Source organism: Heptranchias perlo, unplaced genomic scaffold (genome assembly GCF_035084215.1).
Source record: "Heptranchias perlo isolate sHepPer1 unplaced genomic scaffold, sHepPer1.hap1 HAP1_SCAFFOLD_200, whole genome shotgun sequence".
Taxonomy (NCBI): Eukaryota; Metazoa; Chordata; class Chondrichthyes; order Hexanchiformes; family Hexanchidae; genus Heptranchias; species Heptranchias perlo.
The window spans coordinates 353,973-371,313 of record NW_027139216.1 but is presented as its reverse complement, the minus strand read 5'-3'; the positions used below and the strand labels follow the sequence as shown (position 1 = coordinate 371,313).

Sequence of the window (17,341 nt, the reverse complement as noted above, 5' to 3'; positions counted from 1 at the left end):
GATCCTGGGGTACAGATACAGAGATCGAGGGGTATAGATGCAGAGATCCAGGGGTACAGATACAGAGATCCAGAGGTACAGATACAGAGATCCTGGGGTACAGATACAGAGATCCTGGGGTACAGATACAGAGATCGAGGGGTATAGATGCAGAGATCTAGGGGTACAGATACAGAGATCGAGGGGTATAGATGCAGAGATCCAGGGGTACAGATACAGAGATCCAGAGGTACAGATACAGAGATCCTGGGGTACAGATACAGAGATCCTGGGGTACAGATACAGAGATCGAGGGGTATAGATGCAGAGATCTCGGGGTACAGATACAGAGATCCTGGGGTACAGATACAGAGATCCTGGGGTACAGATACAGAGATCGAGGGGTATAGATGCAGAGATCTAGGGGTACAGATACAGAGATCTAGGGGTACAGATGCAGAGATCTAGAGGTACATATACATTGATCTGGGGGTACAGATACAGAGATCCTGGTGTACAGATACAGAGATATAGGGGCACAGGTACACAGATCTATGGGAACAGATACAGAGAGCTAGGGCTGCAGATACATATATCTAGGGGTACAGATACACAAATCTAGGGGTCCAGAGACACAGATCTAGGGGTACAGATGCACAGATCCATTGGTACAGATACAATGGTCCAGTAGTACTGATGCGCAGATCTAGATGTACACATACACAGATCAAGGGATGCAGAAGCAGAGCTCTAGGGGTACAGGTCCACAGATATTGTGGTACAAATATACAGATCTAGAGATACAGATACACAGATCTAAGGGTACTGATATATAGAACTAGGTGTACAGATACACAGATTTAGGGGTAGAGATATACAGATTTATTGGTACGAATACACAGATCAAGGGGTGCAGATACAGAGTTCCAGGGGTACAGATACACAGATCCATGGGTCCAGATTCCCATATCAAGGGGTATAGATACACAGATCCATGTATCCGGATACAGAGATCTAGGGGTACAGATACAGCGATCCTGGTATACAGATACAGAGATCTAGGGGTGCAGGTACACAGATCCAGTGGTACAGATACAGAGATCTAGGGGTACAGATACACAGATCCAGTGGTACAGATACACACGTCTAGGGGTACAGACACACAGATCCAGTGGTACAGATACACACGTCTAGGGGTACAGACACACAGATCCAGTGGTACAGATACACAGATCTAGGGGCACAGATACACAGATCGTGGGGTACAGATATAGACATTCAGTGGTACAGATACAGAGATCTCGGGGTGCAGATACACAGATCCATGGTTACAGATACAGAGATCCTGGTGTCCAGATACTGAGATCTAGGGGTACAGATACACATGCCAAGGGGTACAGATACATACATCCTGGGTATAGATACACAGATCCAAGGGACCAGATATTGACATCTAGAGGCAAATATCCAGTGATCCTGGGGTACAGATAAAGAGATCCAAGGGTACAGATACAGAGATCCAAGGGGTACAGATACACAGATCTAGGGGTAGAGATACAGAGATCGAGGGGTACAGATACAGAGATCGAGGGGTACAGATACAGAGATCGAGGGGTACAGATACAGAGATCTAGGGGTACAGATACAGAGATCGAGGGGTACAGATACACAGATCGAGGCGTACAGATACACAGATCGAGGCGTACAGATACACAGATCGAGGGGTACAGATACACAGATCGAGGGGTACAGAGAGGCAGATCGAGGGGTACAGATACACAGATCGAGGCGTACAGATACACAGATCGAGGGGTACAGATACACAGATCGAGGGGTACAGAGAGACAGATCGAGGGGTGCAGATACACAGATCGAGGCGTACAGATACACAGATCGAGGGGTACAGATACACAGATCGAGGGGTACAGATACACAGATCGAGGCGTACAGATACACAGATCGAGGCGTACAGATACACAGATCGAGGGGTACAGATACACAGATCGAGGGGTACAGATACACAGATCGAGGGGTACAGATACACAGATCGAGGGGTACAGATACACAGATCGAGGGGTACAGATACACAGATCGAGGGGTAGAGATACAGAGATCGAGGGGTACAGATACAGAGATCTAGGGGTACAGATCCACAGATCTAGGGGTAGAGATACACAGATCGAGGCGTACAGATACACAGATCGAGGGGTACAGATACACAGATCGAGGGGTGCAGATACACAGATCGAGGGGTACAGATACACAGATCGAGGGGGACAGATACACAGATCGAGGGGTACAGATACACAGATCGAGGGGTACAGATACACAGATCGAGGGGGACAGATACACAGATCGAGGGGGTACAGATACACAGATCTAGGGGTAGAGATACAGAGATCGAGGGGTACAGATACACAGATCGAGTGGTACAGATCCACAGATCTAGGGGTAGAGATACAGAGATCGAGGGGTACAGATACACAGATCGAGGGGTACAGATCCACAGATCTAGGGGTAGAGATGCAGAGATCTAGGGGTACAGATACACAGATCGAGGGGTACAGATCCACAGATCTAGGGGTAGAGATACAGAGATCGAGGGGTACAGATGCAGAAATCGAGGGGTACAGATACAGAGATCGAGGGGTACAGATGCAGAGATCTAGGGGTACGTATTCAGAGATCGAGGGGTACAGATAAAGAGATCGAGGGGTACAGATAAAGAGATCCAGGGGTACATATACAGAGATCCTGGGGTACAGATAAAGAGATCCAGGGGTACAGATACAGAGATCCTGGGGTACAGATACAGAGATCGAGGGGTATAGATACAGCGATCTGGGGGTACAGATGCAGGGATCTAGGGGTACAGATATAGACAACCAGTGGTACAGATACAGAGATCTCGGGGTACAGATACAGAACTCCATGGTTACAGATACACAGATCCATGGTTACAGATACAGAGATCCTGTTGTCCAGATACAGAGATCTAGGGGTACAGATACACATGCCAAGGGTTACAGATACACACATCTGGGGTATAGATACACAGATCCATGGTTACAGATACACAGATCCATGTTTACAGATACAGAGATCCTGGTGTCCAGATACATAAATCTTGGGGTACAGATACAGAGATCCATGGTTACAGATACAGAGATACTGGTGTCCAGATACTGAGATCTAGGGGTACAGATACACATGCCAAGGGTTACAGATACACACATATGGGGTATAGATACACAGATCCATGGGACCAGATATTGACAGCTGGAGCTAAATATCCAGTGATCCTTGGATATAGATACAGAGATCTAGGGGTACAGATAAAAAGATCCAGGGGTACATATTCAGAGATCTCGGGGTACAGATCCAGAGATCGAGGGGTACAGATAAAGCGAACCAGGGGTACATATTCAGAGATCTAAGGGGACCGATACAGAGATCTAGGGGTACAGGTACAGCGATCTGGGGGTACAGATACAGGGATCTCGGCGTACAGATACAGAGATCCAGGGGTACAGATACAGAGATCCAGGGGTACATATTCGGAAATCCTGGGGTACAGATACAGAGATCCAGGGGTACAGATACAGAGATCCTGGTGTCCAGATACAGAGATCCAGGGGTACAGATACAGAGATCCTGGTGTCCAGATACAGAGATCCTGGTGTCCAGATACAGAGATCCAGGGGTACAGATACAGAGATCCTGGTGTCCAGATACAGAGATCCAGGGGTACAGATACAGAGATCCTGGTGTCCAGATACAGAGATCCAGGGGTACAGATACAGAGATCCAGGGGTACAGATACAGAGATCTAGGGGTACAGATACACATGCCAAGGGTTACAGATACACACATCTGGGGTATAGATACACAGATCCATGGGACCAGATATTGACATCTATAGCTAAATATCCAGTGATCCTGGGGTACAGATATAGAGATCTAGGGGTACAGATACAGAGATCGAGGGGTACAGATACAGAGATCTAGGGGTACAGATACAGAGATCTAGGGGTACAGTTACAGAGATCCTGGGGTACAGATACAGAGATCCTGGGGTACAGATACAGAGATCCTGGGGTACAGATACAGAGATCTAGGGGTACAGATACAGAGATCTAGGGGTACAGATACAGAGATCGAGAGGTACAGATACAGAGATCGAGAGGTACAGATGCACAGATCTAGGTGTACATATACACATATCAAGGGATGCAGAGACACAGATCTAGGGGTACAGGTCCACAAATCTGGGGGTACAGATAAACAGATCTAGAGATACAGATACACAGATCTATTGGTACGAATACACAGATGAAGGGTTGCAGATACACAGATCCATGGGTCCAGATTCTCATCTCAAAGGGTACAGATACACAGATCCATGTGTACAGATACAGAGATATAGGGGTACAGATACAGAGAACGAGGGGAACAGATACAGAGATCCAGGGGTACAGATACAGAGATCTAGGGGTACAGATACAGAGATCCTGGGGTACAGATACAGAGATCCATGGGTACAGATACAGAGATCTAGGGGTACAGATACAGAGATCCAGGGGTACAGATACAGAGATCCAGGGGTACAGATACAGAGAGCCAGGGGTACAGATACAGAGATCTAGGGGTACAGATACAGAGATCTAGGGGTACAGATACAGAGATCGAGAGGTACAGATACAGGGATCGAGGGGTATAGATACAGGGATCCGGGGGTACAGATACAGGGATCCGGGGGTACAGATACAGGGATCCGGGGGTACAGATACAGGGATCCAGGGGTACAGATACAGGGATCCTGGTGTACGGATACAGAGATCCTGGTGTACAGATACGGAGATCTAGAGGTACAGATACGGAGATCCAGGGGTCCAGATGCACAGATCCAGTGGTACAGATACACACGTCTCGGGGTACAGACACACAGATCCAGTGGTACAGATACACAGATCGAGGTGTACAGATATGGACATCTCAGATACAGAGATCTCAGGGTACAGATACAGAACTCCATGGTTACAGATACACAGATCCATGGTTACAGATACAGAGATCCTGGCGTCCAGATACTGAGATCTAGGGGTACAGATACACATGCCAAGGGTTACAGATACACACATCTGGGGTATAGATACACAGATCCATGGGACGAGATATTGTCATCTAGAAGTACAGGCGCGGGGAGCCGAGGGTACAGGCGCGGGGAGCCGGGGGAACAGGCGCGGGGAGCCGGGGGAACAGGCGCGGGGAGCCGGGGGAACAGGCGCGGGGAGCCGGGGGTACAGACACGGAGATCGAGGGGTACAGATACAGAGATCGAGGGGTACAGATACAGAGATCGAGGGGGACAGATACAGAGATCCAGGGGTACAGATACAGAGATCCAGGGGTACAGATACAGAGATCGAGGGGTACAGATACAGAGATCCAGGGGTACAGATACAGAGATCCAGGGGTACAGATGCAGAGATCGAGGGGTACAGATACAGAGATCGAGGGGGACAGATACAGAGATCCAGGGGTACAGATACAGAGATCCAGGGGTACAGATACAGAGATCCAGGGGTACAGATACAGAGATCCAGGGGTACAGATGCAGAGATCGAGGGGTACAGATACAGAGATCGAGGGGTACAGATACAGAGATCCAGGGGTACAGATACAGAGATCCAGGGGTACAGATACAGAGATCGAGGGGTACAGATACAGAGATCCAGGGGTACAGATACAGAGATCCAGGGGTACAGATGCAGAGATCGAGGGGTACAGATACAGAGATCGAGGGGGACAGATACAGAGATCCAGGGGTACAGATACAGAGATCGAGGGGTACAGATACAGAGATCCAGGGGTACAGATACAGAGATCGAGGGGTACAGATACAGAGATCGAGGGGTACAGATACAGAGATCTAGGGGTACAGATACAGAGATCCAGGGGTACAGATACAGAGATCGAGGGGTACAGATACAGAGATCCAGGGGTACAGATACAGAGATCGAGGGGTACAGATACAGAGATCCAGGGGTACAGATACAGAGATCTCGGGGGACAGATACAGAGATCTAGGGGTACAGATACAGAGATCGAGGGGGACAGATACAGAGATCGAGGGGGACAGATACAGAGATCGAGGGGGACAGATACAGAGATCTAGGGGGACAGATACAGAGATCTAGGGGTACAGATACAGAGATCGAGGGGGACAGATACAGAGATCGAGGGGGACAGATACAGAGATCGAGGGGTACAGATACAGAAATCTAGGGGTACAGATACAGAGATCCAGGGGTACAGATACAGAGATCCAGGGGTACAGATACAGAGATCCAGGGGTACAGATACAGAAATCTAGGGGTACAGATACAGAGATCGAGGGGGACAGATACAGAGATCCAGGGGTACAGATACAGAGTTCCAGGGGTACAGATACAGAGATCCAGGGGTACAGATACAGAGATCGAGGGGTACAGATACAGAGATCGAGGGGGACAGATACAGAGATCCAGGGGTACAGATACAGAGATCCAGGGGTACAGATACAGAGATCGAGGGGTACAGATACAGAGATCGAGGGGTACAGATACAGAGATCTAGGGGTACAGATACAGAGATCGAGGGGTACAGATACAGAGATCGAGGGGTACAGATACAGAGATCGAGGGGTACAGTTACAGAGATCCAGGGGTACAGATACAGAGATCGAGAGGTACAGATATCGACATCCAGTGGTACAGATACAGAGATCCTGGTGTCCAGATACACAGATCCATGGGACTAGATATTGAATTTCTTGGGGTACAGAGGCAGAGATCGAGGGGTGCAGAGGCAGAGATCGAGGGGTGCAGCTGCACAGACCCGGGGGGTACAGGTGCACAGACCCGGGGGGTCACAGGTGCACAGACCCGGGGGGTACAGGTGCACAGACCCGGGGGGTACAGGTGCACAGACCCGGGGGGTACAGGTGCACAGACCCGGGGGGTACAGGTGCACAGACCCGGGGGGTACAGGTGCACAGACCCGGGGGGTACAGGTGCACAGACCCGGGGGGTCACAGCTGCACAGACCCGGGGGGTACAGGTGCACAGACCCGGTGGGTACAGGTGCACAGACCCGGGGGGTACAGGTGCACAGACCCGGGGGGTACAGGTGCACAGACCCGGGGGGTACAGGTGCACAGACCCGGGGGGTACAGGTGCACAGACCCAGGGGGTACAGGTGCACAGACCCGGGGGGTACAGGTGCACAGACCCGGGGGGTACAGGTGCACAGACCCGGGGTCACAGGTGCACAGACCCGGGGGGTACAGGTGCACAGACCCGGGGGGTACAGGTGCACAGACCCGGGGGTCACAGGTGCACAGACCCGGGGGTCACAGGTGCACAGACCCGGGGGGTACAGGTGCACAGACCCATGAACGAATAAAAAGTAGGCACCGGACACGACAAAGGCAAACCAAGCCCCATCGACCCTGCAAAGTCCTCCTTACTAACATCTGGGGACTTGTGCCAAAATTGGGAGAGCTGTCCCACAGACTAGTCAAGCAACAGCCTGACATAGCCATACTCACAGAATCATACCTTTCAGCCAACGTCCCTGACTCTTCCATTATCATCCCTGGGTATGTCCTGTCCCACCGGCAGGACAGACCCACCAGAGGTGGCGGTACAGTGATATACAGTCAGGAGGGAGTGGCCCTGGGAGTCCTCAACATTGACTCTGGACCCCATGAAATCTCATGGCATCAGGTCAAACATGGGCAAGGAAACCTCCTGCTGATTACCACCTACTGTCCTCCCTCAGCTGATGAATCAGTCCTCCTCCATGTTGAACACCACTTGGAGGAAGCACTGAGGGTAGCAAGGGCACAAAATGTACTCTGGGTGGGGGACTTCAATGTCCATCACCAAGAGTGGCTCGGTAGCACCACTACTGACCGAGCTGGCCGAGTCCTGAAGGACATAGCTGCCAGATTGGGCCTGCGGCAGGTGGTGAGCGAACCAATACGAGGGAAAAACTTACTTGACCTCGTCCTCACCAATCTACCTGTCGCAAATGCATCTGTCCATGACAGTATTGGTAGGAGTGACCACCGCACGGTCCTTGTGGAGATGAAGTCCCGTCTTCGCACTGAGGACACCATCCAACGTGTTGTGTGGCACTACCACCGTGCTAAATGGGATAGATTCAGAACAGATCTAGCAGCACAAAACTGGACATCCATGAGGCGCTGTGGGCCATCAGCAGCAGCAGAATTGTATTCCAGCACAATCTGTAACCTCATGGCCCGACATATTCCTCACTCTACCATTACCAACAAGCCAGGGGATCAACCCTGGTTCAATGAGGAGTGTAGAAGAGCATGCCAGGAGCAGCACCAGGCGTACCGAAAAATGAGGTGCCAACCTGGTGAAGCTACAACTCAGGACTACATGTGTGCTAAACAGCGGAAGCAACATGCTATAGACAGAGCTAAGCGATTCCACAACCAACGGATCAGATCAAAGCTCTGCAGTCCTGCCACATCCAGTCGTGAATGGTGGTGGACAATTAAACAACTAACGGGAGGAGGAGGCTCTGCAAACATCCCCATTCTCAATGATGGCGGAGTCCAGCACGTGAGTGCAAAAGACAAGGCTGAAGCGTTTGCAACCATCTTCAGCCAGAAGTGCCGAGTGGATGATCCATCTCGGCCTCCTCCCGATATCCCCACCATCACGGAAGCCAGTCTTCAGCCAATTCGATTCACTTCACGTGATATCAAGAAACGGCTGAGTGCACTGGATACAGCAAAAGCTATGGGCCCCGACAACATCCCAGCTGTAGTGCTGAAGACTTGTGCTCCAGAACTAGCTGCGCCTCCAGCCAAACTGTTCCAGTACAGCTGCAACACTGGCATCTACCCGACAAAGTGGAAAATTGCCCAGGTATGTCCTGTCCACAAAAAGCAGGACAAATCCAATCCGGCCAATTACCGCCCCATCAGTCTACTCTCAATCATCAGCAAAGTGATGGAAGGTGTCGTCGACAGTGTTATCAAGCGGCACTTACTCACCAATAACCTGCTCATCGATGCTCAGTTTGGGTTCCGCCAGCACCATTCGGCTCCAGACCTCATTACAGCCTTGGTCCAAACATGGACAAAAGAGCTGAATTCAGAGGTGAGGTGAGAGTGACTGCCCTTGACATCAAGGCAGCATTTGACCGAGTGTGGCACCAAGGAGCCCTAGTAAAATTGAAGTCAATGGGAATCAGGGGGAAAACTCTCCAGTGGCTGGAGTCATACCTGGCACAAAGGAAGATGGTGGTGGTTGTTGGAGGCCAATCATCTCAGCCCCAGGACATTGCTGCAGGAGTTCCTCAGGGCAGTGTCCTCGGCCCAACCATTTTCAGCTGCTTCATCAATGACCTTCCCTCCATCATAAGGTCAGAAATGGGGATGTTCGCTGATGATTGCACAGTGTTCAGTTCCATTTGCAACCCCTCAGATAATGAAGCAGTCCGAGCCCGCATGCAGCAAGACCTGGACAACATCCAGGCTTGGGCTCAGAAGTGGCAAGTAACATTCGCGCCAGATAAGTGCCAGGCAATGACCATCTCCAACAAGAGAGAGTCTAACCACCTCCCCCTGACATTCAACGGCATTACCATCGCCGAATCCCCCACCATCAACATCCTGGGGGTCACCATTGACCAGAAACTTAACTGGACCAGCCATATAAATACTGTGGCTACGAGAGCAGGTCAGAGGCTGGGTATTCTGCAGCTAGTGACTCACCTCCTGACCCCCAAAGCCTCGACCTCTACCACCTAGAAGGACAAGAGCAGTAGGTACATGGGAACAACATCACCTGCACGTTCCCCTCCAAGTCACACACCATCCCGACTTGGAAATATATCGCCGTTCCTTCATCGTCGCTGGGTCAAAATCCTGGAACTCCCTTCCTAACAGCACTGTGGGAGAACCTTCACCACACGGACTGCAGCGGTTCAAGAAGGCGGCTCACCACCACCTTCTCAAGGGCAATTAGGGATGGGCAATAAATGCTGGCCTTGCCAGCGACGCCCACATCCCATGAACGAATAAAAAGTAGGCACCGGACACGACAAAGGCAAACCAAGCCCCATCGACCCTGCAAAGTCCTCCTTACTAACATCTGGGGACTTGTGCCAAAATTGGGAGAGCTGTCCCACAGACGAGTCAAGCAACAGCCTGATATAGCCATACTTACAGAATCATACCTTTCAGCCAACGTCCCAGACTCTTCCATCACCATCCCTGGGTATATCCTGTCCCACCGGCAGGACAGACCCACCAGAGGTGGCGGTACAGTGATATACAGTCAGGAGGGAGTGGCCCTGGGAGTCCTCAACATTGACTCTGGACCCCATGAAATCTCATGGCATCAGGTCAAACATGGGCAAGGAAACCTCCTGCTGATCACCACCTACCGTCCTCCCTCAGCTGATGAATCAGTCCTCCTCCATGTTGAACACCACTTGGAGGAAGCACTGAGGGTAGCAAGGGCACAAAATGTACTCTGGGTGGGGGACTTCAATGTCCATCACCAAGAGTGGCTCGGTAGCACCAAGCTGGCCGAGTCCTGAAGGACATAGCTGCCAGACTGGGCCTGTGGCAGGTGGTGAGCAAACCAACACGAGGGAAAAACCTACTTGACCTCATCCTCACCAATCTACCTGTCGCAGATGCATCTGTCCATGACAGTATTGGTAGGAGTGACCACCGCACAGTCCTCGTGGAGATGAAGTCCCGTCTTTGCACTGAGGACACCATCCAACGTGTTGTGTGGCACTACCACCGTGCTAAATGGGATAGATTGAGAACAGATCTAGCAGCTCCAAACTGGGCGTCCATGAGGCGCTGTGGGCCATCAGCAGCAGCAGAATTGTATTCCAGCACAATCTGTAACCTCATGGCCCGGCATATTCCTCACTCTACCATTACCAACAAGCCAGGAGATCAACCCTGGTTCAATGAGGAGTGTAGAAGAGCATGCCAGGAGCAGCACCAGGCGTACCTAAAAATGAGGTGCCAACCTGGTGAAGCTACAACTCAGGACTACATGTGTGCTAAACAGCGGAAGCAACATGCTGTAGACAGAGCTAAGTGATTCCACAACCAATGGATCAGATCAAAGCTCTGCAGTCCTGACACATCCAGTCGTGAATGGTGGTGGACAATTAAACAACTAACGGTAGGAGGAGGCTCTGCAAACATCCCCATTCTCAATGATGGCGGAGTCCAGCACGTAAGTGCAAAAAAGGCTGAAGCGTTTGCAACCATCTTCAGCCAGAAGTGCCGAGTGGATAATCCATCTCAGCCTCCTCCCGATATCCCCATCACAGAAGCCAGTCTTCAGCCAATTCGATTCACTCCACGTGATATCAAGAAACGGCTGAGTGCACTGGATACAGCAAAGGCTATGGGCCCCGACAACATCCCGGCTGTAGTGCTGAAGACTTGTGCTCCAGAATTAGCTGCGCCTCTAGCCAAGCTGTTCCAGTACAGCTGCAACACTGGCATCTACCCGACAATGTGGAAAATTGCCCAGGTATGTCCTGTCCACAAAAAGCAGGACAAATCCAATCAGGACAATTACCACCCCATCAGTCTACTCTCAATCATCAGCAAAGTGATGGAAGGTGTCGTTGACAGTGCTATCAAGCGGCACTTACTCACCAATAACCTGCTCACCGATGCTCAGTTTGGGTTCCGCCAGGACCACACGGCTCCAGACCTCATTACAGCCTTGGTCCAAACATGGACAAAAGAGCTGAATTCCAGAGGTGAGGTGAGAGTGACTGCCCTTGACATCAAGGCAGCATTTGACCGAGTGTGGCACCAAGGAGCCCTAGTAAAATTGAAGTCAATGGGAATCAGGGGGAAAACTCTCCAGTGGCTGGAGTTATACCTAGCGCAAAGGAAGATGGTAGTGGTTGTTGGAGGCCAATCATCTCAGCCCCAGGACATTGCTGCAGGAGTTCCTCAGGGCAGTGTCCTAGGCCCAACCATCTTCAGCTGCTTCATTAATGACCTTCCCTCCATCATAAGGTCAGAAATGGGGATGTTCGCTGATGATTGCACAGTGTTCAGTTCCATTCGCAACCCCTCAGATAATGAAGCAGTCCGAGCCCGCATGCAGCAAGACCTGGACAACATCCAGGCTTGGGCCGATAAGTGGCAAGTAACATTCGCGCCAGATAAGTGCCAAGCAATGACCATCTCCAACAAGAGAGAGTCTAACCACCTCCCCTTGACATTCAACGGCATTACCATCGCCGAATCCCCCACCATCAACATCCTGGGGGTCACCATTGACCAGAAACTTAACTGGACCAGCCATATAAATACTGTGGCTACAACAGCAGGTCAGAGGCTGGGTCTTCTGCGGCGAGTGACTCGCCACCTGACTCCCCAAAGCCTTTCCACCATCTACAAGGCACAAGTCAGGAGTGTGATGGAATGCTCTCCACTTGCCTGGACGAGTGCAGCTCCAACAAGACTCAAGAAGCTCGACACCATTCAGGACAAAGCAGCCCGCTTGATTGGCACCCTATCCACCACCCTAAACATTCACTCCCTTCACCACCGGCGCACTGTGGTTGCAGTATGTACCATCCACAGGATGCACTGCAGCAACTCGCCAAGGCTTCTTCAACAGCACCTCCCAAACCCACGACCTGTACCACCTAGAAGGACAAGAGCAACAGGCGCATGGGAACAACACCACCTGCACGTACCCCTCCAAGTCACACACCATCCCGACTTGGAAATATATCGCCGTTCCTTCATCGTCGCTGGGTCAAAATCCTGGAACTCCCTTCCTAACAGCACTGTGGGAGAACCGTCACCACACGGACTGCAGCGGTTCAAGAAGGCGGCTCACCACCACCTTCTCACGGGCAATTAGGGATGGGCAATAAATGCTGGCCTTGCCAGCGACGCCCACATCCCATGAACGAATAAAAAGTAGGCACCGGACACGACAAAGGCAAACCAAGCCCCATCGACCCTGCAAAGTCCTCCTTACTAACATCTGGGGACTTGTGCCAAAATTGGGAGAGCTGTCCCACAGACGAGTCAAGCAACAACCTGATATAGCCATACTCACAGAATCACACCTTTCAGCCAACGTCCCAGACTCTTCCATCACCATCCCTGGGTATATCCTGTCCCACCGGCAGGACAGACCCACCAGAGGTGGCGGTACAGTGATATACAGTCAGGAGGGAGTGGCCCTGGGAGTCCTCAACATTGACTCTGGACCCCATGAAATCTCATGGCATCAGGTCAAACATGGGCAAGGAAACCTCCTGCTGATCACCACCTACCGTCCTCCCTCAGCTGATGAATCAGTCCTCCTCCATGTTGAACACCACTTGGAGGAAGCACTGAGGGTAGCAAGGGCACAAAATGTACTCTGGGTGGGGGACTTCAATGTCCATCACCAAGAGTGGCTCGGTAGCACCAAGCTGGCCGAGTCCTGAAGGACATAGCTGCCAGACTGGGCCTGCGGCAGGTGGTGAGCAAACCAACACGAGGGAAAAACCTACTTGACCTCATCCTCACCAATCTACCTGTCGCAGATGCATCTGTCCATGACAGTATTGGTAGGAGTGACCACCGCACAGTCCTCGTGGAGATGAAGTCCCGTCTTTGCACTGAGGACACCATCCAACGTGTTGTGTGGCACTACCACCGTGCTAAATGGGATAGATTGAGAACAGATCTAGCAGCTCCAAACTGGGCGTCCATGAGGCGCTGTGGGCAATCAGCAGCAGCAGAATTGTATTCCAGCACAATCTACAATCTGTAACCTCATGGCCCGGCATATTCCTCACTCTACCATTACCAACAAGCCAGGAGATCAACCCTGGTTCAATGAGGAGTGTAGAAGAGCATGCCAGGAGCAGCACCAGGCGTACCTAAAAATGAGGTGCCAACCTGGTGAAGCTACAACTCAGGACTACATGTGTGCTAAACAGCGGAAGCAACATGCTGTAGACAGAGCTAAGTGATTCCACAACCAATGGATCAGATCAAAGCTCTGCAGTCCTGACACATCCAGTCGTGAATGGTGGTGGACAATTAAACAACTAACGGGAGGAGGAGGCTCTGCAAACATCCCCATTCTCAATGATGGCGGAGTCCAGCACGTAAGTGCAAAAAAGGCTGAAGTGTTTGCAACCATCTTCAGCCAGAAGTGCCGAGTGGATAATCCATCTCAGCCTCCTCCCGATATCCCCATCACAGAAGCCAGTCTTCAGCCAATTCGATTCACTCCACGTGATATCAAGAAACGGCTGAGTGCACTGGATACAGCAAAGGCTATGAGCCCCGACAACATCCCGGCTGTAGTGCTGAAGACTTGTGCTCCAGAATTAGCTGCGCCTCTAGCCAAGCTGTTCCAGTACAGCTGCAACACTGGCATCTACCCGACAATGTGGAAAATTGCCCAGGTATGTCCTGTCCACAAAAAGCAGGACAAATCCAATCAGGACAATTACCACCCCATCAGTCTACTCTCAATCATCAGCAAAGTGATGGAAGGTGTCGTTGACAGTGCTATCAAGCGGCACTTACTCACCAATAACCTGCTCACCGATGCTCAGTTTGGGTTCCGCCAGGACCACACGGCTCCAGACCTCATTACAGCGTTGGTTCAAACATGGACAAAAGAGCTGAATTCCAGAGGTGAGGTGAGAGTGACTGCCCTTGACATCAAGGCAGCATTTGACCGAGTGTGGCACCAAGGAGCCCTAGTAAAATTGAAGTCAATGGGAATCAGGGGGAAAACTCTCCAGTGGCTGGAGTTATACCTAGCGCAAAGGAAGATGGTAGCGGTTGTTGGAGGCCAATCATCTCAGCCCCAGGACATTGCTGCAGGAGTTCCTCAGGGCAGTGTCCTAGGCCCAACCATCTTCAGCTGCTTCATTAATGACCTTCCCTCCATCATAAGGTCAGAAATGGGGATGTTCGCTGATGATTGCACAGTGTTCAGTTCCATTCGCAACCCCTCAGATAATGAAGCAGTCCGAGCCCGCATGCAGCAAGACCTGGACAACATCCAGGCTTGGGCCGATAAGTGGCAAGTAACATTCGCGCCAGATAAGTGCCAAGCAATGACCATCTCCAACAAGAGAGAGTCTAACCACCTCCCCTTGACATTCAACGGCATTACCATCGCCGAATCCCCCACCATCAACATCCTGGGGGTCACCATTGACCAGAAACTTAACTGGACCAGCCATATAAATACTGTGGCTACAACAGCAGGTCAGAGGCTGGGTCTTCTGCGGCGAGTGACTCACCACCTGACTCCCCAAAGCCTTTCCACCATCTACAAGGCACAAGTCAGGAGTGTGATGGAATGCTCTCCACTTGCCTGGACGAGTGTAGCTCCAACAAGACTCAAGAAGCTCGACATCATCCAGGACAAAGCAGCCCGCTTGATTGGCACCCTATCCACCACCCTAAACATTCACTCCCTTCACCACCGGCGCACTGTGGTTGCAGTATGTACCATCCACAGGATGCACTGCAGCAACTCGCCAAGGCTTCTTCAACAGCACCTCCCAAACCCACGACCTGTACCACCTAGAAGGACAAGAGCAACAGGCGCATGGGAACAACACCACCTGCACGTACCCCTCCAAGTCACACACCATCCCGACTTGGAAATATATCGCTGTTCCTTCATCGTCGCTGGGTCAAAATCCTGGAACTCCCTTCCTAACAGCACTGTGGGAGAACCTTCACCACACGGACTGCAGCGGTTCAAGAAGGCGGCTCACCACCACCTTCTCGAGGGCAATTAGGGATGGGCAATAAATGCCGGCCTCGCCAGCGACGCCCACATCCAATGAACGAATAAAAAAAATGGTCCACAGATCTAGGGGTACAGGTCCACAGATCTAGGGGTACAGGTCCACAGATCTGGGGGTACAGGTCCACAGATCTGGGGGTACAGGTCCACAGATCTGGGGGTACAGGTCCACAGATCTGGGGGTACAGGTCCACAGATCCAGGAATGCATGTGCACAGATCTCGGGGTTACAGGTGCATAGGAACATAGGAAGAACATAAGAACATAGGAACAGGAGTAGGCCATTCAGCCCCTCGTGCCTGCCCCACCATTTGATAAGATCATGGCTGACCTGTGATCTAACTCCATATACCTGCCTTTGGTCCATATCCCTTAATACCTTTGGCTGCCAAAAAGCTATCTATCTCAGATTTAAATTTAGCAATTGAGCTAGTATAAATTGCCTTTTGCGGAAGAGAGTTCCAAACTTCTACCACCCTTTGTGTGTAGAAATGTTTTCTAATCTCGCTCCTGAAAGGTCTGGCTCTAATTTTTAGACTGTGTCCCCTACTCCTCGAATCCCCAACCAGCGGAAATAGTTTCTCTCTATCCACCCTATCCGTTCCCCTTAATATCTTATAAACATCAATCAGATCACCCCTTAACCTTCTAAACTCAAGAGAATACAACCCCAATTTGTGTAATCTCTCCTCGTAACTTAATCCTTGAAGTCCGGGTATCATTCTAGTAAACCTAACCTGCACTACCTCCAAGGCCAATATGTCCTTCCGAAGGTGCGGTGCCCAGAACTGCTCACAGTACTCCAGGTGCGGTCTAACCAGGGTTTTGTATAGCTGCAGCATAACTTCTGCCCCCTTGTACTCCAGTCCTCGAGATATAAAGGCCAGCATTCCATTAGCCGTATTGATTATTTTCTGCACCTGTTCATGACACTTCAATGATCTATGTACCTGAACCCCTGGGACCCTTTGGACATCCACTGTTTTTAACTTTTTACCATTTAGAAAGTACCCTGTTCTATCCTTTTTTGGTCCAAAGTGGATGACCTCACATTTGTCTGCATTGAATTCCATTTGCCACAGTTTTGCCCATTCACCTAATCTATCAATATCCCTTTGTAATTTTATGTTTTCATCTACACTGCTTACAATGCCACCAATTTTTGTGTCATCGGCAAACTTAGATTTGAGACTTTCTATGCCTTCATCTAAGTCATTAATAAATATTGTGAATAATTGAGGCCCCAAGACAGGTCCCTGCGAGACTCCACGAGTCACATCCTGCCAATGTGAGTACCTACCCATTATCCCTACTCTCTGTCTCCTTTCGCTCAGCCAACTTCCTAACCAAGTCCGTACTTTTCCCTCGATTCCATGGGCTTCTATCTTAGCTAACAGTCTCTTATGTGGGACCTTATCAAATGCCTTCTAGAAGTCCATATAAATAACATCCATTGACATTCCCCTGTCCATTACTTTAGTCACCTCTTCAAA

At 50.7% G+C, this 17,341-nt stretch overlaps 1 protein-coding gene across 1 annotated transcript in view; it reads left to right on the top strand.

Moving 5' to 3' along the window:
* LOC137310041 (pneumococcal serine-rich repeat protein-like) overlaps window positions 1–17,059 on the top strand; it is a gene marked incomplete at its 5' end in the record, with an annotated part of 143,496 nt that extends 126,437 nt beyond the window's left edge. Inside the window, one exon of the mRNA XM_067978006.1 lies at window positions 17,032–17,059. Coding sequence (XP_067834107.1) covers window positions 17,032–17,059 — 28 coding nt within the window. The remainder of the gene's footprint in view (window positions 1–17,031) is intronic.
* Window positions 17,060–17,341: the final 282 nt, after the last annotated feature.